General features: G+C 42.7%; 1 protein-coding gene across 1 annotated transcript in view; it reads left to right on the top strand.

Moving 5' to 3' along the window:
* Positions 1–24,316, top strand: part of MAST2 (microtubule associated serine/threonine kinase 2) — a 198,910-nt gene extending 174,594 nt beyond the window's left edge. Inside the window, exons 17-30 of the mRNA XM_054165723.1 lie at positions 656–794; positions 1,187–1,319; positions 2,689–2,854; positions 4,290–4,391; positions 6,002–6,124; positions 8,297–8,406; positions 11,287–11,441; positions 12,739–13,043; positions 15,664–15,879; positions 17,639–17,865; positions 19,341–19,463; positions 20,508–20,644; positions 21,124–21,311; positions 21,992–24,316. Of these exons, the coding sequence (XP_054021698.1) occupies positions 656–794; positions 1,187–1,319; positions 2,689–2,854; positions 4,290–4,391; positions 6,002–6,124; positions 8,297–8,406; positions 11,287–11,441; positions 12,739–13,043; positions 15,664–15,879; positions 17,639–17,865; positions 19,341–19,463; positions 20,508–20,644; positions 21,124–21,311; positions 21,992–24,069 (4,202 nt within the window). The 3' untranslated portion in view covers positions 24,070–24,316. The remainder of the gene's footprint in view (positions 1–655; positions 795–1,186; positions 1,320–2,688; positions 2,855–4,289; positions 4,392–6,001; positions 6,125–8,296; positions 8,407–11,286; positions 11,442–12,738; positions 13,044–15,663; positions 15,880–17,638; positions 17,866–19,340; positions 19,464–20,507; positions 20,645–21,123; positions 21,312–21,991) is intronic.
* The last annotated feature ends 449 nt before the right edge of the window (positions 24,317–24,765 follow it).

The following is a 24,765-nucleotide window of genomic DNA, read 5'->3' as shown; positions in this document are numbered from 1 at the left end:
GCAATAGATTTCCATGGGTGGGTAGGATTAATTTCTTTTGCCTAACTTGCTTAGCTTGAATGTTTATGAGCAATACACTTATTGTATCAGCACTCTTTCAGATAAGTTAGGGGAATGAAAGCAGATGTATTGATAGAATAAATTTTAATATTAATTCTTATCTGCAAGTAGAGATGAGGCTGAATGAAATATGTGGCAGATACTGCTCGAGAATCTTGAATCATAGGCCCACAGAATTACTTTGTGTCTGCTGCTGTGTCCAACAGTATGGCTGCCTTTCCCTATATAGGGAGAGCCACTTAGTAGCTGTAGAGATGTTTACTTTTTGAAGAGGTTTGTGTATCAGAAGTAATATGTCTCAGTGTTGGAAAGTAAAGAAATCCAAGGGCCAAACAATTATGAGCTGCCCTTTCTTGAAGGCTTGCCTACAGTTTGGAAGTGGCATCTATACAGTTCTTGAGCAAGAGTGCTGAGCATACATGGATCTGAGTTTTCCTAAGACTTTAATATTTATTTGCAGCTCAAGATGGAGTGCAGGCAGAGCTTCTGAATTCAGGCTAGCAGGGCTGAGAAAGACAGCCTTCAGGAAACTTACTGTAATGCATAGCTGATATTGGCCATTTTACTATGCCATACTTGCAACTTTTTTTTCTAGGAGGTGATTGTGCTACACTTCTCAAGAACATTGGTGCCCTACCTGTTGATATGGCAAGGATGTATTTTGCTGAGACTGTCCTGGCATTGGAGTACCTGCACAATTATGGGATCGTTCACCGTGACCTAAAACCTGATAAGTAAGTCTTTAGCTGTTTGGAGGTAGGAAGCCAGTTCTTGGGGGGCTTTCTCCATAGGCAATAGGACATGGGGACTAGAGACAGCAGAGATATTCAGTAATATCTGACAGGTAGGAGATTTTATTGGAGTCTCTTGCTACAGATATAGAACCAGAGGGATCCTGAGAAAGGGTAGGAAGAGCATCTTCAGATAGTATCTCAAAGCTATTGCTGTGCTGATGAAAATATGGAACAAAGTGGTCTGACTTCCAGTTGCCCTGGTGTTATTCAGCCCCTTCCAGATGTTCTGCTTAGCATTATCTTGTGGTGTTTTTCTTTTTTTTCATTTTAATTGCTTCTTAGGAAAAAATCAATGGAATGTTGGGTTATTTTGCTGCTTCTTTTTTTTCTAGTCTCCTGATAACTTCCATGGGTCATATTAAGCTAACCGACTTTGGACTGTCTAAAATTGGGTTAATGAGTCTTACAACTAATCTTTATGAGGGGCACATTGAGAAGGACACCAGGGAATTCCTGGACAAGCAGGTAAGCTGGACAACTTTGTCTCAAATCAATCAAATGCAGGGATCTGTCTTGAGACTGAATAGCAGTTTGTAGCACTTCCTGTCTTGCCTCGATGGTGTACTGTGCATTGCGGAATGGGAGGAAAAGATACAAGTCTGTTCTCATGTTTGTGCATAAACTGGCATTGTTTGTTATTTGAGCTTCTTGTGGAGGGGTACACTTATCATAATGTTTTTAGCTTGGGGTATTGAAAGTGTGGCTCAGGCAGCAGTGCAGGTGTGAACAGAAGTTGGTTTAGGGATGTAATATGGATATTGCTGGAAGGTTGTTTCACGGTCTCCCCCTTCTGGTGCTTAGAAAGTTCATGGCAAGTTCCTATATGTTTCTTCTTGTAATTTTGCCTGATACCTTAATCATTGATTTATTTCCCCCCTTCCCCCCCCAATGATATTTACTAAGGATAATTTTTCTCCTTAGCCTTCATTCTGCTAGGCTTAACTAGCCAAGTTCTTCTAGATAACAAGATAGATTTTCCTGTGTTGAATTAATAGCTCTGTCATTAACCTCCTTCAGTGTGAGTTGCTATTTCCTGGGCATTGCAGACAGGAACTGTACTGGATGCAGGCACACCAGTGCCTTGTATGCTGGGATGAAAAAATACCTCTCTCTTCTGAAAATACCTGGGATTGCAGCTGAATTTTCTTTTTCAGATGTGCCAAGTGTTAGTCATAATCCTCCTGGGTTATTGGCTTCTTTTGCTTCTGAGTAGCAAAGCTTTTTTCTAGCAGGAGCTCCCTTTGGTCACTAGATTATGTTCTTGCACTTTGCAGTGTTTTAGTTTTTACAACTGTTTTGTCATTGTTGCTTTTAAGCCTGAGGCAACTTAGATCTTCCAATGTGATTTCCTTAGCCATTGTCTGTGCCAGATGTACCTTCCAAGTTTAAAAGCTGGAGTGTAATCACGCTGTGCTACTAATTCTTCATCTGTGAAACTAAATTCTGCTAGCACAGAGATGAGAGGTTTGTCAAAATGCAGTTCCTAAGAGCTCTACCTGTGCCAGTAGACATCCATCAAGCAGACAGTCCTATACACACAGAATATGCATTTTCCCCAGGTGCTTTATTACACACACACCAAAGAACCACTTAGCTGGCTTGTCCACATGAGAAATGTTTCATGGTATGTGACATGGTTTCTGTGCAGGTTATGTGTCGTTCAGATAGAGACTCTGGCTCCATGGATGTAGTTCACAGCATAAAGTGGTTGGTTGCAAGACATGAATAACTTCTTGTGAAGCTCTGAGGGAGAAAAAAAAATAAGACAAAAATAAGGTTTGATGTGAATTTGTCAGTTTGTAAGTTTGTTGCTCTCTCGTGTGTTTCTCTTGAGGTCTGTGGGACTCCAGAATACATTGCACCCGAAGTGATCCTGCGCCAGGGCTATGGGAAGCCCGTGGACTGGTGGGCCATGGGAGTTATCCTGTATGAGTTTCTAGTTGGCTGTGTTCCTTTCTTTGGTGACACACCTGAAGAGCTGTTTGGACAAGTGATCAGTGGTACGTTTCTGTTCTGGCTCTGAAGGGGTTTCAAAGTGTGGTGTGGAATAAAACCTTGAAAATACTGAGGATCCACAGTTTATACAGGAAGGAATAGGTATAAATTAATGGGGTTTAATTTTAGAATATTTCTTTTGCTGTGTCAAAATGGCTTCCATCTGATTCCAGCTGTCAAAAGTTGTTGAGTTGCTTAACAGCTTGGGAGGTTGTAGCCAGGTGGGGGTTGGTCTCTTTTCCCAGGCAAGCAGCACCAGAACAAGAGGACAGTCTTAAACTGCACCAGGGGAGGTTTAGGCTGGATGTTAGGAAGAAGTTCTTCACAGAAAGAGTGATTGGCCAATTGGGATGTGCTGCCCAGGGAGGTGGTAGAGTCACCATCACTGGAGGTGTTTAGGAAGAGACTGGATGGGATGCTTGGTGCCATGGTTCAGTTGATTAGATGGTGTTGGATGATAGGTTGGACTTGATGATCTCAAAGGTCTTGTCCAACCTGCTTCATTCTATTCTATTCTATTCTATTCTATTCTATTCTATTCTATTCTATTCTATTCTATTCTATTCTATTCTATTCTATTCTATTCTATTCTATTCTATTCTATTCTATCTTGTTAGATAGTGGGAGTCATACAAATCCTTGTGGGACTTGGGAATAAAGAAGTGGGGATTTTTCTGTTCTGCCTTTTAACTTAAATGATGGTGAATATTAAAGGAGCAGCCGCCAACAGGTCTAATTTGGTCTGATATTGGTTATTGCTTCTGTAGGAGCAAATGTCAGTCCATTGGTAATTGCTGTGTAAATGAAATAAAAGGAAAATTCACAGCAAACCACATTGAAGCTGCTGTACTCAGTACCTTCATGTCCTGTGGCTTTTTTAAACCTGTCTCCTGCTTGGACTTGGACAAATGATTGCTTTGTGTTCTCTTAGTGAATATGCCAGTGAAAACATTTCCTATTGGGAATGCTTTCTTGAAGCAGTAAAATTTTAACACTCTTGGCAAATGTCTTTGTAAAAAGCAAATTTCAGCAGAGAACTAAATATGATGCATGAAATCATTACCTGTGAATTGTTCTCTTTGTTCCAAGTGTAACGAGCATGGAATGTGCGGGCATGAGATACAGCAGCAGCATTGTCAGTGTCATTGTTTATGGACTGTTATGGAAGTCCCATTTCATACTTTATTAATAGAGTTCTTAATGTTTTTTTTTCCTCCACAAGCACTGCTTGGATTGACAGCAGCTTTAGCTGACACTGAATTTTATGCATTTTGGAAAATGTCAATGCTTGAATTATATTAAGTATGCAAGCTGCTGAATTCAAGGTATTTATGATTCTAGGGCAGTACTGCACACTGCATTTATGGTATAGGAATGTGAATGGTTATTCAAATTGTTCATGAACCTGGTAGAAAATGTCAAATCTCTTTTTGTTCCCAGATGAAATTGCCTGGCCAGAAGGTGATGATGCACTGCCGCCAGATGCCCAGGACCTCATTTCTAAGCTTCTCCGTCAAAATCCTCTGGAAAGAATGGGAACAGGTAGAAACCTTGTGTGTAGGGAAGTACTACCCAGAAGCAGGAAAAGAGGCTACCTTGCCAGTCATAATCAGCCACTTGTGTTGAGAAATGCTTGTCTACAGCTGGTTTATACTGGGTTCAATGAATCTTGCATGATGAAGCTGTGAGTCAGCGTAGATTGCACAAGTCAGATATTGCTGTCTTGTTTGGGAGACAAGAAAGTGGCACCATCAGCTTGGCAATGAAACTTCTCAAATTTGTGCTGTTTCATTAAAGGATGGAAGGTTGTGTCTCCATTTGAACCAGTGTATAATCAGATTTCTTTGAAGTCCTCTTTGGCTGGAGGATTAATCCCCTACATGGATCCGAACTCTTGGGTGTAACAAAGTAAAGGAAAATTTACCCATTCCTAGAGGCCTGTACTGTAAAATTCTCCAAACACACAACAAAGTCTGATAATCTCTTTGGCAAAGTCAGATGCTCATGTCAATCCTGCTGCATTATAATGCAAGATTCAAAGTTTTGCAGCCAACACTTCTCATTTCCTGATCATAAATAACCATAAATAATCTCTTGCTACGTTTTTGTTTAGCAATCATTTGTGCAGTGTGGTGGCTTCACAACACAGGTTGTCTGTTGCTTTGATTTGATTAGTTTGACTTAATTTTGAAATTTGAATTGGAAATGACACTTGGAGGATAAAATAAAAGCTTATTTTTTATATATATATATAAAAAACAATTCCAAAAGGCACAGGCAGTCAGCAGGCCTAACCCATGTACACACAAGGGTGATGAATAAATAATGGTATCAGATGGTTTTCACATGTTCTTCCTTACTTCAAATCCATGTACCTGAAAGATTTTGCTGTCATGGAAAAGATGTAGAGTTTCTTACCTTCTACAATGAGTTGATGGACTGGCTTTGTTTTTATTTCTTATATGCCTGTAATGCTGAGACTGCTGTTTCACTTTGGCATCTCGTAGCGCCACTGGCGCTCAGCAAACCTTTTATCTCTTTTCCTCTTCTATTCTCTTTTTCAGAAAGACAGTAGCATCTTTTATGAATATTAATTTCATTTGAAGAAAAAAAATGCATATAGTAGTAGCCAGATAATCCTTACTTTTTCCTTCTGGGGACCCAAGCTTCTGAGGTTAATAACAAAAGATACTAATTCAGGAAGACATGTAAGCCCTTGCCTTCTCTTAAGCACATGAATGAGTTTATTCATGACGGTGGAGCCACTCACTTGCTAACTACCTTTCTGAGTTTGCTCTCTTTATTCAGCTATGAACAAGATGGTACTTAGAGTTTGGAAATTTTAAATGAAGATGCTAATTAGCTCTCATTCTTGCAACTTGCTGTGGAGTTCAACAACAGATGCTACCTTCCAGACAGTGTAGTCATGTGTTGTCATCAAACAGGAAAAGGAGGTGGGAAGGAGGGAATCTTGTTCAGATTTTATCCTCCTTTGGTAAAAAGGATAAGTTTTTTTCTCCAAATTCCTGGAAAATAGGTGGCTCAGATATACTCAGGTACATTCTCTTAGGCTCTTGATATTTTTAGGGATTGTTTTTCTTGTTCTGCAAGTGCTGAAAGAAATCCTCTGCAATAAAAGATGCTCATTGCAGGTAGTGCCTTTGAAGTGAAACAGCATCGGTTCTTTAAAGATTTGGACTGGAACGGATTACTTCGGCAGAAAGCTGAATTCATCCCACAGCTGGAATCCGAGGATGACACAAGCTATTTTGACAGTAAGACTAAAGATTCAGCCTAAACTGCACCATAGTTTTTGGTGCTGGTTGCATTTTTTAAGGTGTCATAGCTAAGGCATTGTTAGAAATTGAATAAAACACAGGCTGGAAATAGCTTTTAAAAGTTTATGTGGATGCTGTAAGGCTTCTTTGAAAGCAAATTAATGTTAAGGAGAATGTGTTGCTGTGCCTGTGGTCCTGCCAGCCATGGCCCTGCAGTGAGAGGTGCTGTGGTTGTTGTGCTGCATTTATTACACTACTTCCAATGCATTTGGTAAATGCAGCTTCCTTGAGCTTCTGAGCAATATACTCTTTCCTTAGTGACCATTTTCTGCCAATAATTGTATCTTTTTTTTTTAATAAAACAAACTCTGACTCTTGAAGACAAGAATTTAGGGAAGACTCTTTTAAAGTAACTTAAATTGCTTTTGCTGCAAGTTTATCACCTTATTTTAGTACTATCAACTCGAATAAAATATGAAGTGAAGTGCTTGTCTGGTGTGTATAAATGCCTGGGAACTGCCATGGTATCAGTGCTGTGTAGGATTCAAGTAAAGCACCAGTCAGAGTTGGTGCTCTTGGGAGAGAAGGAAGGAGCTTCATGTGACGATGAGCTCTCTATCCCCACAACTCCCTAGCTTTTCTCATTGTACCTGGGGAGCTGAGCAGGTGGAAAAGGCTTGGACTTTTCCCTGGTCTGGGAGGTCTTTCCCTAACTCTAGCTGCAGCACAGGGTAATATAGGGCTATTTTAGTTCCCCGAAGCATGGAAATTTCTGCCTTACATCAGTGGGGTCACTTCCATCCTTCTCCCACAGCCACAGCACTCACTGACTCCCTGCAAGCCACAGTTTTGCTCTACTCCTGCACTTTGCTGAAGGTGAAGGGAGGGAGAGAGCAGTTTACCTCCAGCCCTTTGGCTGCCATGCTGCAAAAGCAGTGATCCTAGTTAAATACTGGTCTTCCAATCTGGAGAAGGGACTTTGAGCTTAAGGGTTGGATGGAGGGGTAGGAGAGAGAGACAGAGAAATCTCCACGTCCTCGCAGCAGAGGTGTTAGATGTACATTTAGCACGTGTTGAGGTGACATTGGTACAATATACATGTAGCAACCAAGGTGAGGATGTGTTCCTACTGCTTGTTGGTTGTCTCAGACATGGAACTTGAGCTCTGACCACTGAATTGAGTCAGTGATTGGGAGAGACACAGTAGAGCAGCCATGGGTAGGTCCTGGTGGGCGAAAGCACCATGTTGTGTTAAGTGGTGCAAATCATTGGGTCTGTCAAGTAAGAATGATGGCAAACTCCCAGGTGCCCAGGCATGCGCACCAGGTTATTGGGGTGACTTCGATGCGAGTCTTTTATAAGTGCTGGAATTCTGACATCAGGAAATATCTCACAGACAGTGATAAAAGTTGGCATTGCTGTTATAAACCCTAATGCAGAAAATTTTAGAATCTAGAAAAGTAGCTTTCTGGCTGGTACAGGGCAGCAAATTTGGCTCAGTGTAGCTATCTGCTTTCTTTAGCCAAACTTATTAATGCCCACCCCACAAAACCCAACGTGTCTGGCTTAGAAACCCAGTGCTGCAAATCTCAAAGCACAGAATCTCTCTGGAGGCAGTTTAGATTTTTTGCATTAAAAATCAGCTTTGCATATTGGCTGCTTGCCCATTTTCTTTCACAAAATCTAATCCTTTTCCTAGTCGTAGGAGGGAGAAGAGGAAATATTTGAGGGGGTAAATATTTGTATTTTTCAAAGAGGCCTTGTATGTATGTGTGCAGGACAGACTTTGTACAGTCATAAAGCTGTTTATTGGAAACTGGCACAGTGAATTATTTTTGTGTTCCCTCCCATATGTTTGTTTGCTGTAGGGAAGAAGTACCCTTAACACGAAGGGTCTGCAGGGTTAGACACCTGCTGAGTGTCAGCTGCTTTTAGAATCTAATCCATCTGATGATAAGAGAGGAATTCAGTAGGAGGGAGGTATTCTTCACTGCTAATTGTGTATAGGATGAGCAAAATTGGCTGGGTAGGTTTTATTATTAAGGAAAATACTCTGCATGGTGTATGAACACTCAACAGTTCTTTGTAAGTGAACAAGTAGGAATGATTGAGAAATGAGAGTTGTCAGCGCTGCCTGCACTGGTGAAATGTGCCGTGTCTCATTCACAGCCCGTTCAGAACGCTACCAACACCTGGATTCAGAGGAAGAGGAGGACACTAATGATGATGATCACGTGGAAATCCGGCAGTTTTCCTCCTGCTCTCCCAGGTTCAGCAAGGTAGGAGCATGAAGGCTTGTTGAAAGAGAAAACCCAAGAGAGGAACACAGTTTCTTTATTTCCTATGAGGTAGATTTTAATCATGCAGGTGATATGTGGGTGTCACGTGGTGTTTCATACTCACCAAGGACAGAAAATCTGCGTATGTTATTTATTCTTTGAGAGTTTGTGGCCTATTAGGTGAGTGCCAGAGTAATTGGAGAATGAGATTTTATATTTGTTACTGTTTCACTAAAATGCAGGGCGCTGAAGAGGGCCCTTCTCCATCTGATACAGTTTGATATTTTTGCTGATGACTAGGATGCTGGCATAGAGGGTGTCCAAAGCTTAGTTGCTCTGAACAGTGTCATTCTAAAAGGATCTTCCGGTAGATAACAAAGGGGTATTAGGATGAAAATTGATCTGATATTTTGGAATAATGTTCTAAAGTCAAAGGGATTCCATGCAGTAAGAGCACAGGTGAATTTTAGACCTCTGCTGTTGTTCATTGTCTCAAATACAGCCTGGGGAGCAAATGGTGAGGCGATAATCTCAAAGACAAAGATCTACGCATATAGTGTGCATTGTGGGTTAGATCTGCCAAATTATTGAAGCAAGAAGGCAGATGTCCTTCTGGGTGAGCACAAGTATTCTCTGCAAGTCCAAGGAAGAAATCCTTTCAATCTGCTTAGCAGTAGGAAGGCCATAGCTGGGGTGCTCTGGCCTCTTCTGGGCAATGTTTTTGAAAATAAACATGGACCAGTGAAAAAGAGAGTCCAGAGAAAAGCAACAAGTCTAATCCATGATCTGCAAAACATAAAACCTAATGTGTTTCCAAATCATAGAATTGTTAGGGTTGGAAGGGACCTCAAGTACCATCTAGTTCCAACCCCCCTGCCATGGGCAGGGACACCTCACACTACGTCAGGTTGCTCAGAGCTACATCCAACCTGGACTTCAAAACCTCCAGGGATGAGGCTCCCACCACCTCCTTGGGCAACCTGCTCCAGTGTCTCACCACCTTCATGGGGAAGAACTTCTTCCTAACATCCAATCTGAATCTACCCATTTCTAGTTTTGCTTCATCCCCCCTAGTCTTATCATTACCTAACACCCTAAAAAGTCCCTCCCCAGCTTCCTTGTAGGCCCCCTTCAGATACTGGAAGGCCTCAATAAGGTCTCCTTGGAGCCTTCTCTTCTCCAAACTGAATAGTCACAATTCTCTCAGTCTGTCCTCATAGGAGGGGTGCTCCATAACTGCTAGATGGAAAGAAGTAGATAGATCTTCCTGTTCTAGCCAGAACTGATACAAAATGATGGGCACAAAGGAGGTGTAGGATAGATGGTAAGAAAAAATTTCCAGTGTTGATCAATAATTAAGCATTGGCATGGATTGCCTGGGGAATTTGTAGAGTTCGCATCTCTGGCTGGAGAAACATCTGACATGTTACAGTAGAGCTGCTTCAGCTTTGAGGTAAGGAAATGGACAGGAAACCCTGAGGAGGTCCCTTCTCATCATGCTTTCTGGATTCAGGTCTGTGGAGATCTCTTATTCTTACTCAGGTGATCTGACACAAAAAGTTGGAATTCTAAGCATTTCAAAGTGCAGCAGCACTGTTGGCTTGGATAAAATGAAGTGCGTGTGTGTAGAAGGGAGGAGAAATGCTGTTTTGAGGTCTGCCCCTTCTGTGAATTGCATTCTCCTTTTCTTGATGGGATGGGAGTAGGAATTTTACTTCGGGCCTCTGAAAGAGATGTCAGTTTTTCACGGCAGTCCCTCCTGTTTTCTGCTGCTGAAGTCAGTTTTGAAGCAGCGATTTGTTCTTTGTCCTCGGCTGGGCTACAGTGGTTTCGGTAACAGTTGCCATTAATTTTATGGAGTTGCTCCTGATTTGCATCACCAAAAGTGTGTTTAAAATGGGACCTGAGGATTAGCTGAGGTTTTGAAAGAGCCCTCGTGAGCACGTGAGGGTTCCTTTTTTCCGCCTTTTCTCAGGATGAGTTCATCTCTGCTTTAGACTGAAGCTTTTCTTTCAGGGTTCAGCGTTTTCGCCACGCAGAAAATAAGTTCACTTCTAATGAATTTATTTTAAGGCCCGGAAAATTATACAGCATTTGTAATGTGGGAGGCATAAAAGGCTCATTATATTTTGAAATTCTTGTCTGACAATTCACCCATATGATTTATTAATAGTTATCTTGTTGATGCTCTGAATTTTTAATAACATTATTTTCATTAATCTCTTCTTATGTAAATCAGGTCTACAGTCAAGTGTAGTTTTAAAAGGATGAGGGGTTTTTTTTTTCCTTTTGCTTAATCATTTAATTATTTAAAGACGGCTGTAAAACCAAGAAAGGCACTTTCATTAAGCTGTCAGCATTATACTAGATTCCTTGAGGAGGGCAGGACTTTTTTGTTCTGAAATGAGCTTGGGGCAATGCTGATAGACTGCTGATAATGAAATGGGGTCACAAGCACGATGCCTATCACCGAACTGAATTCGCGCAGTGAGATTTCCAGATCCAGATGCCAGTCTTCGAGACTTGTGGAGCCTGCTTTAGAAGTATCTCCTCCTAGATTTGAGAATTGTTAAAACCAAAAATCAAGTAGTTTCAAAAAGCCTTTGTATTTCTGTGGTGTGCTGGGCTGTTTTCAGAGGAGATGTGTTGGGTACTGTTGTAGAAAATCATGTTTAATGTTTCTGAAGCTTGCCTTTTTCCTTTCTTCCCTGGCACACTTTGAACATGTCACATCTGCACGTTGTTATTTAGTGAAAGAACATTGCCAGGTTCATGCTTCTAGGGAATGTCTTGCATTTTGAAAAGAGACTATTCCCCTTGATCAGGAAAGACCACACAGGTTTGTTTTCTCTGTACAGAAGGATCTTTTGCTATATGCAGGTGTACAGCAGCATGGAACGTCTGTCTATCCACGAAGAGAGAAAGACTCCACCACCAACGAAACGGAGCCTGAGTGAAGAAAAAGATGACAGATTGGACAGCCTTGGTGGCTTGAAGAGTCGAGATCGCAGCTGGGTGATTGGGTCTCCTGAAATGTAAGTTCTGTGGAACTAAGTCTTCTGGTTTCTCATAGCATCTGAGAAAGACTGAGCCATGCCAAAACTTTCTATTACCAGTGTTAGATCAGGAATGCTTCATATGATGTATTTCCACAGGTGAAGTCTGGAATAAATAACTGAAAATGAATGTGTAGAAGTGATATGGTCCTTATGGACCTCCAGAAATCATCAAGTCCAACCCTCCTGCCATAGCAGGGTCACCTATGGCAGGTGACGCAGGAGCTCATCCAAATGGGTCTTGAAATCTGTGGAGAAGGCGACTCCGCAACCTCTCTGGGCAGCCTGTTCCAGTGCTCCATCACCCTCACAGTAAAGGTTTTCCTGATGCTGAGGTGGAATTTCCTGCGTTCCAGTTTGTATCTGTTGCTCCTCGTCCTATCACAGGGCACCTCTGAAAAGAGACTGGCCCCTTCTTCTTGACAGATATTCAGATATTTGTAAACATTAATAAGATCTCCTCTCAGCCTTCTCCAAGTGCTAGTATCTCCTAAAATTGTAGCACATACTTGAATTTAAAGGGATTCTAACCTTAAGTAAAGCTTTCACTTGTAGAATGACTACTAACACCGGAGAAGCACCACCAGCAGGGTTTTTCTTAAACATCAGTGAATCCAAGTTACTGCTTGTCATAAATTAGAGAAACCATTACAGTTAAAAGTCCAAATTTACTAAAGTTCAGAACATTTCAAAAACATGTTGTGTTCTAACAGGGAAGTGTCAGTAGAATACGTAGATACCTAGAATCTGCATACCCACTCTGTTTCTCACTTTACTTAAATTGTTGTCAAGCTTTTCTTGAAACAGGGATATCTCTTATTTTGTGGAATTCCTGTAAAGGTTTTATGCTAACCTTTGACACTAGAAGGATCATCAAACGTGCTGGTGATCTAGTCTGTATGACTCCAGATGTTTTATAAAAGGCACTCTTAATTGGAGTGTGCTTCGTCTTGTACCAGGCCTTCCTGGCTGCAAATTTACAGCAGCTTTGAAAGGAAAATAATTCTAATTCCAAAAGGAGCATGGATGGTGACTTGCATATGGTAATTGTGATATGTGTAGTATTACTATCATAGCCCTTGTGCTGTATTTTTCTTTGGTTTTAATGCTTTTCTTAGAACCATGACAATATAATCCATTGGAAATCACAAACTAAGGTCATACCTCAGGCTTTTGCTGTTCTAAGTCTGCTTGGTCTCCTAGCTATTTTCACTCTTTAAAGTTCATTATCCCCCCCTAACTTAACTGAGGGGCTCTGTGTTGGCTTTTCTCTTAGACTGCGTAAGCGCTTGTCTATGTCTGAATCCTCACACACGGAGAGTGACTCCAGCCCACCCCTGACAGTCCGCCGGCGCTGCTCAGGCCTTCTCGATATGCCACGTTTTGCCATCTCCACTGAGGAGGAGGGAACTGTCCTCAAAAGGCCACAGTCCGAGGGCATGCTCTTATCCACTGTGCAATCACGGGAGGGGCTGCCGGTGCCCATTCCAGAACAGCCTGTGGAGCAGGAGCTGCAGCTGGAAGGTGATGCTGGACCTACCACCCCCTCCACGGCTGTCAGCACCGCCTCAACGCTGGCAGGTACATGCTCAGTGTGATGATGTTGTGGTCGCCAAGAAAGCCAGATTAGTTTGCAGACATTACCCTTGTCAGTCTGTAAATTTGGATGTTGAGTGATGTGTGTGTCTCGTGCTAAGTGGTTATTTTAGGGTAGTTTTGTGGATATGCTTGCCTTTGAAATAGCATCAGTGGTTTAATCTCTTCTAAACTGCATCTTACATTTCAGCCCTGTCACTTCAAATTGATTGAAGGTCTTGTCGTGCTTGAGACCCATATGATCTATGCCTACTTAGAACTGCTGGCTGCCTACCTGAGGCAGCATTTTTTAAAGCATTAGTCAGAGCAGATCACTGTTGAGCAGTTGCTGGAGAATATGAATGTCAGCCGTGCTAACAGATCCCTGCTTCTTGTGGTTTTATTTATCCAAAACCTTTGGAGTAGAGACTTGAATTTTTCTGGGAGTGAGGGGTTTTATCAGGAACATGCTATTTGCTGTCTCAGACAAACATCCCAAATTTTATCCAAGTTGTAGGCTTAAAAAAAGAGCAGCCTAAGTTTTGTAGAGTGTATGTTAGAAGTCAGTTTATGACTTCTCAGACGTTTTAATTGTTTTGGGCCATTCTCTGGCACTGGGCTGAGTTGGACCTTCCCTGTGAAGGTGCCCTGGGCTGTTGTGATGCAGGGCTGAGCTCTGGGTACTGGAGTGTCCCTAGTTCCTGTCACTTTCAGGGCACCAGAAAGGCAGAGTGTGAAGCTGCCTCTTTCTGAGAAAAGAAAAGGCCAGAGCTAGGAACTGCTGAGAAGTAGTAAGGAGATAAAAAGGGAAAACTGGACCAATGGAAGAGAGCTGGGAAGTTGAATTGGAGGTTGGCAAGGGAATATTTGAGAAGGAAGGTAAATTTAGGGGAAGAACTAGGACTAACTGCGTAAGAAAATAAGAAAAGTTGCTGGGAGAAACTGGGAGTGAACAAGGAAAGTAGTTTTGAATGCTTTGAGAATGGAAAGAGAGGAAAGGGGTACTGAACAAGGAGTCAGAGTGGCAGCAAGACTGGACAAGAGCAAAGTGAAGGGCACTGGGCAGACTGGATGGTGTATTGATAGCAAAAGGTGCCTTAGAGGAAATCTGCCTCCAGACTAGCATAAGACCAAAGATCCCCACACCTTATTATTCCTCTTCTGCGTTCTAGTCCATGAAATTCTTTCAAAATTGTCCCACTCTTCAGCCTTCCAGAAGGGCCCAGTGCTGCTGTCTTATACTCCATTAACTCATGGGAAAAGGTATAGGAGTGAAGGAAGTAACCTGCTTGGATGACATCAGTGCCTTGTGAAACCTTAGTTTCTCAATTTCATATTCAAAGCCTAGAAACATGGTATTAAAAATTGCCAGAACACTTTCATTGCAAATTTGAGTATCTACAAGATGAAATGGGCAACAGTGCAGCTCACCTGAGCAGCCTGCTCCCGTGAGCAGTCTGTAATCCAGCACAGGGGACTCAGGAATACCGTTGCTTCAGTGTCCCTAGCCCACAAGGATAAGTTGGAAGCAGGGGACTGCAGGAAAGAAATTCATTCCTGTCACTCTCTCAGAGTTCTGTAACACCTATCACAGCCTTTCCACACGCAGCCTTTGCTTCTGGGTTCCTCATTGTCTGGAAGCCTTGTTTGAAACTCTGGCTGTTAAATGTTGAGCAGGCATCTGGTACAGAGGTCTGTGGGAATGGTGCTTTGAATTTTTATTTTCATGGTACTTCCTGCTTTACTTAGTATGCAGAGCAGTGGTGCCCACTTAAATAACGATGATCAATGTTTTGTTCTGTCCTCATTGTTCAAAATGTGGCCCTTAGGCTTTATTTATTGCATGCTGCTTAAAATTTGCTTTTGAAGACAGAATGATTAATTTCCCTTGTGATGCTCACCACTTTCATTTCTAAGCACCTTGTAAATTCTAATTAATGTTTTTTTCACTGTGCCCCTTTAAGGTATCAGATGGGCAACTGAGGCACCCGAGCTTGAGTTCATCTTCCCCATCCCCCAACCTCTGCTATTGTTACATGCCCCAGTCTGATTCTGAAGATTACTTTGCATTTTTTATATAATTATAGCAGATTAAGTAATTCAAGACTAAATTGCAGCAGTGCACAGAAGGGGGCAAATTAAAGTTGTCTTTGCAATCCACATTTTTACTTTCCCTGACATCAGTGTTCTCTTAAAGTGGATTTTTTTTATGTGCAACTCCAGTCGACTCTGGCTCCTCTATCACAGGCAATTTTAACTTTAAGATTGACAGTTCTTGCTGGTTGTAAAAATGGAGCACTTTCCATAAACCTGTTTTCATCTGTGAACGATCCCATTGAAACGGTTTGCCTGCAGAACCGCACCAGCACTTTAGGATTCATGTAGCTGCTACCCAGCAACGTGATTTCATTAGTGAGCTTTTCCAGCAGAATAGAATCCACTAATTTTCTGTATTCAGAATAACACCATTTCTGTAAATAAAAATTCAAGCCCTGGGGTTTCTTCTTAGGAAAATTTACTCTTGGACTTCATGTAAACATGACTTTGATTTAATGTATTTTGCCTGTAGGGGAATAGACTGTTAGGAATTCCCTGTGGTTCTAATCTGTTTTAATTTAAACTGTAGCTGGGAGCGCTGCAGATTTCTCTGATCCACGAGCTCGCAGTAATAGCAATGAAGGCCCAGACTTTACCACTCCAAAAGCCATCAGCGATTTGGCAGTGCGGCGAGCACGACACAGGTTGCTCTCTGGGGAATCAGGGGAGAAACGTACCTCAAGACCTGTCAATAAAGTGATTAAATCAGCATCCGCTACTGCCTTGTCTCTCCTGATTCCCTCAGGTAAGAAATGCCTCGGGTGAGGCATTGTCAGAATCTGCAAGCACTAAACAAAAGGTTTGCAGACAGATCCTCCCCCTTCACTCTTCTGGAATCATGCCCTCACTGGCAGGAGGGGAGAGATCTAACTTTTACAATTGGTTTAATATTTACTATTCAGCAGGATAATGAACACTGCTTTGCCACAGACAGGAGCGTTGCGTGTGTGGTCTGTCTGCAGCTTCTGCAAATGGCAGCTGGGCCTTATTCCTTCCCTAGTTTTGTTTAAATTGGCTCATAGCAGGTCTCTAGACAATGGTGCAGCAAGGTATAGAGACAGAATTATTTTAACCCTCAAGGTACAATTTGGGGGTGGCATGCTAACTATGGTGGTTTTTGGGGAAGTGAATATGTCTGATGCATCCATGCACCAGGAAGTACCTCCAGAGAACTTGGTTGAGATTGAGCACTCAAGAATTCAGTAGAGGAGGTAACTCCAAAATTGTTAGTCAGCGCTGACCTTGTTTGCCTGGCTCTGTATGCAAGCGGAGCCAGACCTTGACAGCTCCTAATGCTAGTTAGTAACTTCCAGTGAACAGCCCAGTCATGCTGAGCTAGGACAGATTTGTTCAGCAGGAGGCTCTCCCCACAAGGACTTTGTCCCTCTTTCCAGAGAATAAGATCGTATTTCCAGGGCTGTACCTGTTGGGAGCAGAAAATTGCAGCTGGACCACCAGTGCCAACCTAGCAGAACCTGCCAGCAGAGCAATGCCTGCCTGCCCCTCTGGGCCAGGGAGCTGGAGGCAGGCATGCAGCTGCTTCCTGGCACTGTTGTGGTGATGCACATTACATTTCTTGTGTTTTGGGTGTTGGTTGCTTTTCAAAGTACAAAATCTCTCATGCAAACCCCTAAAATGTGTATTTAATCACCCAGCAAAGGTTCCTCCAGAGCTGCTCTCATCTGCCAGGTAAATATGTGCTGGGCGATTCAGCAGGTGTTTCTTAATGGATTAGGGATTTCCTTTTACAGCTGCATTTAATATTCCTGCTCTTTGGGTTTATTTTACTGCTGTTGACCAGCTTCGCTTTAAAATGAGAGTTCTGTATTTACTTTGTGCTTTTAAAAGTGGATGTTGTTCCACTAGCAAGCAGAGTCAGATGGTTTAGCTGATAGCCCAGCCTTTGGCTGTTCCTTCAAGACATGTGCTCTAAACTACACCTGTGAGGTTGCTTTTCAGTAGCAAAGTTGCTGCAGCAGCTAATTTTTTAGGGTTAAATACTTTTGCCCCTGTGAATTTGAAACATTACTGAAACTACCTAAACATCTGATTGCCTACTGATGACTTTTTGGCTAATCCTAACTGATTGGGTTTATCTCAGCACCAACACGTAACTTGCACCAAGATCTAGAGACTTACCAGATCTTTTGGAGGAGTATAATATATCATAACCTTGAAATGGGGTGTTCTGGGGTTGTGCCTAGAGCAGATGCTTATGATGGGTTATAAATCTCTGAAAGAGAAGTAAACACATAATGCCAGGTGAGAGGTGCTGCTCTGTTAAATACATACCTCCAAATGTGCTTTTTGGAAACTCTACTGATATTTTTGTTATTATTTTGAAGCATGAATTAGCTGAAGCTGCAGGCAAACCCAGCTCTGGTGATGACCACCAGCTCTCACACTGGGAGAGTTGGTTTCCTAGCTGTTATCTAACAAGAATTTTCTCTCTTCTGGAGGCCTGGTTTCCTAACTTTTTGCTCACCTTTGTGTCATCACTGTAGATCACCACACGTGCTCTCCATTGGCCAGTCCAATGTCACCTCATTCTCTATCCTCCAACCCATCTTCGAGGGACTCCTCACCCAGCCGCGACTTTTCTCCTGCTATCGCAAACCTGAAGCCACCAATCATCATCCATCGGGCTGGAAAGAAATACGGTTTCACTCTGCGTGCCATTCGCGTCTACATGGGTGACAGTGATATCTACACTGTGCATCACATGGTCTGGGTATGTCTCTGCTTCTCTCAAAAGAGAACCCTTGGGGCCAGAAAGGCTTTTGGCCAGGCTTCAGGAGTTCAGCTGTCTAAATTGTACTTTGCCACCCTGTTTTCTCTCTCTCCTTCTTCAGATCCAAAGCTGAATACAAACAACAGCGCTTTGGGTTTTACCTGTGGTGGTTTTCAAGCCCATCACAGAATCACAGCAACCTTTGTTCCCTTCTTCCCTGGTTACATGAATTCACTTTCTTTCACCTGTAGCACATACTTTAAAGCATGTTTCTGTGTACATTCCCTCTTTATTGAGGTTGTTGCATGAGGGCCAGTCATAGCTAATTTATTCCAACCTTTGTTGGTGATTACAGCCTGCTTCTGAGCAGTTCTGTCTGCTGAAGTTTTGCAGGCAGTTGCTTGGCATTGATTACCAGCCTTAAAGCATCGCTGCTGCTATACTGATTGTCTGGGGATTTAGCTCTTGGCTTAGTTGTGTGCTATGCTAAAGGTCTGGTTTCCATGTCTGTATCTCTTCCTTGGTGTTACTTCTGGTACTTGATCTCTGTGTTCCTCTTTTGTTAATGTATGTGACTTCTAGGAATGATTGGTTTCCCAAAGCAGTGTTGTTTGAACTGTGTAGTTGAGGAGAATGAAGTGAGGGTAAAAGTGGTTCATTCTTTCCCTTGTATCCCTGTGTTCATTAGACAATTTGGATTTCATAGTCTGTGGTCACTATGTAACGCTCATTCTTACCCAGAGAAATAATCTGAAGCTGCCTTTTTCCTTTGCTCCTCTCTGCTTTCCTTTAAAAATGCTGGGTTTACCAAGAGAACTGATTTGCAGTGTTTTCTGGCTGGAGGGGATGTTGCAGTATGCTTAAGTGTATCTCTCTTTCAATGTAAAAGAGGCTTACCTTTCTGAACAGTGATGGGGGAGGCAGTGTGTTCACGGAGGAAAAGATCTGATGTTGGATATGCTAATAAAGGATGGCAAGTGGGAAAAGAAACTCTGTTTGGGATGAGGTGTGATATAGGCACCCTAAACACCTGGCACAGAGTCTCATTTAAAAGTCTGTTGTCTGCCTTAGGATCTGCCATGTACATGTAATGATGCTGGGTTTGGGATGGCAAAGAGATTGAAAAAGATTGAATGCTTGTGGGGAAATCAAGAGTATTTAGTTAACATTCCTGAGTGCTGAAAAATTTTGGAAGTGTGTTATGCCTTTTGCTTTGGGAGGAGCTGGTCTCTTGATCAACTTAACCATTCTGGCTGCCTGCCTTGGATTGGGAGAAGATTGGCAGGATGCTAGGGGAGGAGTGGAATAGAGCAGATTTTTGTGCTTGGCTGTGCCAGTCAGTGGTTTCTTTCACCCCTCTTTGAAGCAGCTCACGCTGGCTGCAGCAAGAGATGAGATGGATGGGCTGAGTCTGATCTGGCCAGCAATCTTGTACATTCCTCTTCTCAAATCAGTCATCCCCTTCTTGTTGCCAGCACGTGGAAGAAGGCGGTCCAGCGAATGAAGCAGGCCTGCGTGAAGGGGATCTGATAACCCATGTCAACGGGGAGCCGGTCCATGGGCTGGTGCACACTGAAGTGGTGGAGCTAATTCTGAAGGTAGGGACTCAGCACTGGTACATTTTGGAAAATAGGAGGCAGCTTGTTTAAACCACCCTAGATATCTGAGCCATCCTAGATATCTATTTGGCATTGCCTGAAATACAAGTATGTACACAGCACCTGGCCCTTGTTTTGCAAAAGCTCTTTGCTGCAGCTTCAGCTCTAAATCTCCAAAATTTCTGCATGCAATTTAAGCTGAACTAGGAAAACTTATGAGAGTAAGGACCTGTCAGATACAGTTTTTATCAGCAGTAGAGACAAAGGTTAATAAGACTTAAGTATACCTTTCCTCAAACATCACTTGCAGAAACAAATACCTTAATTTTTTTCCAAATGACTTGGAAACAAATTATTTTTTTTGAATTATGTTTTGCCTTTAGGCTGTGCTAATGTTATTAGCTCTTAATACTGCTTTCTCAAGGATTATTCCTAGTGGTATTTAAAAGCAGCTTTGTAATGGTTGGTCTTAAAATTATCCAGTTAAATGACTTGCATTTTGATACCTCCTGTGAGCTGAATCCATTAACGAAAATAAGCCCCAAAGTTCTGGACTGTTCCAAGAGACAGAATTCTTTGGGACTGCAAATAAAGGAGCAATCAGGATGAGCAAGACAAGCCATGCTCTGTATTGCAAATTCATCCTGATGGATGCCTGATATGCTCACATCTGCCATCAGAGCACTGGGAATAGGATTGGTGACAGAATATCGCTTTGTTCAAGTTTCTGAGTATTACAAGTATTAAATTGAGGCAGTTGGGATCTCAATGGGAGAGGTCAGATGCTGTGTTCTATCTGCTCTGGGAAGCTTTACCTACCAGCTGAGGTCTGAGCTAATCATTTGTGAAAGCTTGACTAAAGAGGGCTCTCTCTCAGCAATTCCTTAATAAATGATAGGTGGAAATGCAGAGGGGAAAAATGGAGTTTGACAAAGGATTACAAAATGGCAGGCAGCAGTGAACTAGCAGCTTGCCTGCTTAGCCTGCAGATCTGCTTCAAATAGCCACATTTTAAGCAGCGCCTCTGTGTCTCGTTTCTGGCAGAGTGGAAATAAAGTGTCCATCTCCACCACCCCATTTGAGAACACGTCCATCAAAGTTGGTCCAGCCCGAAAAGCCAGCTACAAATCCAAGATGGCTCGTAGGAACAAGAAGAGCAAAACTAAGGATGGTCAGGAAAGGTTCGTTTTGAGGTTTCTGTGTGAAAATTAAATGGTAGCCAAGATAACGTAAGAGAGATCTTGTCAAATCAGTGTGCAGATAATGTGTACTAGCAGGTATGTCCTTCAGGTCTTCTCTTTCTGTTCTCTTTTTCTCTCTAACTGTGCCATAAAATTGACTGAAATATGCAAATTCCAACCTGGTTTATTCTATTCTATTCTGTCCTGCTCTGTTCTATTCTATGCTATTCCATTCCATTCCATTCCATTCCATTCTATTCCATTCCATTCCATTCCATTCCATTCTATTCTATTCTATTCTATTCTATTCTATTCTATTCTATTCTATTCTATTCTATTCTATTCTATTCTATTCTATTCTATTCTATGCCATTCCATTCCATTCCATTCCATTCCATTCCATGCTGTTCTATTCTATTCTGTTCTAATAAAGGTAAATAAACTGGGCTTGTAAACAACTTTTGAATGCTCTTCCACAGTAAGAAGAAGAGTTCTTTGCTGAGGAAGATCACTAAGCAAGCATCGCTACTCCACACCAGCCGGAGTTTATCTTCACTAAACCGCTCTCTGTCTTCTGGGGAAAGTGTGCCTGGCTCTCCAACTCACAACCTGTCTCCTCGGTCACCTACGCAGAGTTACAGATCCACTCCCGAGTCTGTACACTCAGGTAAAAAAAGAGGGAAAACAAAGAAAGAACCCCAAAATCCACAGACAAAGAAGGGGAAAAAGCCCAAAACCATGGAGGCTTTTGCTTATTGATTACTGTTTGAAGTAAAATAGGCAGCAGCAGGTAGTGGGTCGGCTTGTGAAGCAAAATGACAGCTGTGATGTCAATTCCCTTAAGGATGGATATGTTCTCATCCATTGATTCCTTTAAAAATGAAAATCCATACATCCTTTCAAGAATGCATTTGCTGTACTGCAGCATCCTTTGACTTTGATGCAAATGTGTATCCTAAGTTGCAGTGGTTTCGTAGCTGTTTGACACATTTTCTGTATTAGTTCAGAGAAAAGGAATCAAAACAGTGTGGTGAAGTCATATTTGAAAATTGAATCAGCTGGTGGAATAAAGAGATTTGTATCTTGAGAATAGCAATGAAGCACATGATTTATCTGCTTGGAGGTTTTTTGTTCAGAGAAAGCACTGTGATAGCAGAGTGTTTTTACTGCATTCTGGTGTTGTGTGATAGTGATGTGAATTTTCCATCAGCAACCATGCAATATTACCTTGTAATATTGCTGCAGTGCTTGGAGGTAACGTGGTGTTTTGTCCTGACTTCACATATACATACTTATCTTCTTGGTATTTTTTTTCCCCCCCCTTTCTTTCTTTTTTTTCCTTTTAAGTTGGTGGCAATTCTTCCCAGAGCAGCTCTCCTGGTTCCAGTGTTCCAAATTCTCCAGCCAGCTCCGGACACATCCGACCCAGCTCTCTGCACGGACTGGCACCAAAGCTTCAGAGGCAGTACAGATCTCCAAGGCGTAAATCCGCGGGAAACATCCCTCTGTCACCACTAGCTCACACTCCCTCGCCCACCCCGCAGTCCACATCACCGCAGCGCTCCCCATCTCCTTTACCAGGACACTCAGTTGGCAGCTCCAGTATTATCCAGTCTTTTCCAGTAAAACTACACTCCTCTCCACCACTGGTGAGACAAATTTCCCGCCCCAAAAGTGCTGAGCCCCCCAGGTCTCCTTTACTAAAGAGAGTGCAGTCAGCCGAGAAACTGGCTGCCTCGCTGTCCTCTTCTGAGAAGAAGCTGGCTTCCTCACGCAAGCATAGCTTGGATATCTCTCACTCTGAGTTTAAGAAGGAGATGCTGCAGAGGGATCCTAGTCTCCAGAGCTTACAAGAATCTGCAAATGAAATAACGGGTGGCAAAGTTGGGCTAGCGGAAAAAGGGATGTTGCAGAAGCCGGGCGCACGGAAGCTGGGGGCTATTCGACAGGATAGGGTGGAGAGGAGGGAGTCCCTGCAAAAGCAAGAGGCCATCAGAGAAGTAGATTCTTCTGAAGATGAAACAGATGATGGTTCAGAAGATAGTCAGGATGGTAGAAGACTGGACAAGCCCCCTGACAGTGGAGACCAAGGCTCAGATTCTTTTAATGAGGATAACAAGTTCTCATCTAAATTGGAAAGCAAGGATAGTATTGAGGATGATGCCTTTCTACCTGAAGATCCAAAAGGTACAGAAGATTTGCAGAAGGGAAATAATCAACAAGCCAAATCTGTTTCAGAGCCACTGCAAATCACTGTGCACCCTTCCCCATCAGAGGTCCTCCCAAGAACTTCTCCAGAAAAATTACCTAATTCAGAAAAGCCATTCCTAAGATTAGAAACAACTGCAAAGGAACTTAAATTGCCAGAAAACAAAACTTTTGAGTGTTTTGGTCCAAAAGTCAAATCTTCTGAAGCAATCAAAGACCTGGGGCAAACTACCAGTGCTCAGAAACTAACAGATCGCACAGAGCGTATGCAGTGCCCGTCTATCAAACTCCTGGAACTTGAAGAAGGTGGCCCTTCAGGGGCCTCGTGTGGTAAGCTTGACCTGAAAGACCCTCTACTGACAGAAGGCAGTCAGAAAAAGCAAGATTCCAAACCTCTGCTGGCACTTTCTCCATGGTGCACGGCAAAAGTGAGCACTCCTCCCTCGGTAAGCCCCACGGATCGCAGTGAGAAGGATCACAAGGAGACGCTTCAGCCTGCAGCACAGCACAGCACCTCATTTCTTTCTCCTGGAAGTGCAAGCGAAACGCTCCCAAAAAGCCCTAGTACTGAGAAGCAACCCATCTCATCCCAGGCAGAGTGTGCCTCAACCGCCAGCAAAACGAGCCCATCAGGCCCTGTCTCATCCACACTCCTTGTCCCCGGTGCTACCGAAAGAGCTCTCTCCGTGTCTCAGTCAGTGCCACTAGCTCAGAGCGTGTTAGGCCCTTTGAAGCTCAGTAAGTCTGGTTCTGGAGAGGTGGAAAAGAAGAAGGATTTCCCCCATTTTGGTGCCTCCTGTAAAGAGGAGAGAGATTCAAAACAAAAAAGACAGGAAACCTCACAAGCAGGAGTGTGTCAAGAGAAAACCAAACCCTCTAGCACAGACCGTCTGACCACAAGGAGCAGATCCTGCACAGAGTCATTAAATTTAGCAAAGCCCTGGGAGGCAGCGTGTCCCATGGTGGTGAAAAAGGAGGCAACTTCCTGCAGTGCTAAAGCATCTGAAGTGCTGGGAGGCAGCTGCAAAATCACTCCATCGAAAGAGGTGTCTCATGCTCTTGGACAAGCAGCTCTGAAAGCCTCTCCTCTGCCAGATGGCAGCACGAGGCACTGTACAGAAGGGACCCTTGCACAAGCGAAAAGCAAAGAGGTTGGAAACCAGTTAAACCCACAAGACTTTCCCCTGTCACATGATGGTGCTGTAAAGAAAACATAGCAGCATCCCTGGTACACATGGACTGGAGCATTCTACATTCAGAATAGAGACTGCATGTTTGAATTTTGTAATATACACTAATATAAAATAGAACTTGTGTACATCTATTTTTGGGAGGGTTTTTTTCATACTGTTTTTTGTGTTTTTTCATCCTTGCTATTCTATTTTTGTACACAGTAATGCTTGCCGTCTGAGGTCTCTTTAGAACAGGGTATCTTTAAAACAGGGCTTAAACAGTTTGTTGATTTATTATAGGGGTGTTTTGTTTTGTTTGGTTTGGTTTTGGTTGGTTGGGTTTTGGTTGGTTCTGTTTTCTTCCTTTCCAAACCTTTTGTGTTGCCTGAGTTTAGGTCCTGTTGTGTTCTTCCCTCTAAATCCTCCACTTACTTGAGATCCCAAAAATTCTGAGTATGGAAAAGGCAGCTTACTTTAAAACCCCTGCTTTTCAACCTTTCTCTTTGAAATGCCATTGAAACTCCCAAATTTCAGCTATTTTCAGTGGACAATCTGATGTCCTTTGACAAGAAGAAAATACTCTCTTGCCTACAAGTTATTCTGGAGCTCAGACCCTCTTCCTGTGTGCCTTCGCGGTCCTGCACGTGTCCTTAGAAGATACAGAGGCAAGGGACTGGGCTGGAGGGGTTGGACAGAAAGCAATTCCTGTCTTCTCCTTAAAACAACTTAAAGTATTTTTCA

The sequence above is a fragment of the Dryobates pubescens genome, chromosome 11, assembly GCF_014839835.1.
Source record: "Dryobates pubescens isolate bDryPub1 chromosome 11, bDryPub1.pri, whole genome shotgun sequence".
Classification (NCBI taxonomy): domain Eukaryota; kingdom Metazoa; phylum Chordata; class Aves; order Piciformes; family Picidae; genus Dryobates; species Dryobates pubescens.
The sequence above is the reverse complement of the archived record's forward strand: the minus strand, read 5'-3'. Positions and strand labels throughout refer to the sequence as shown.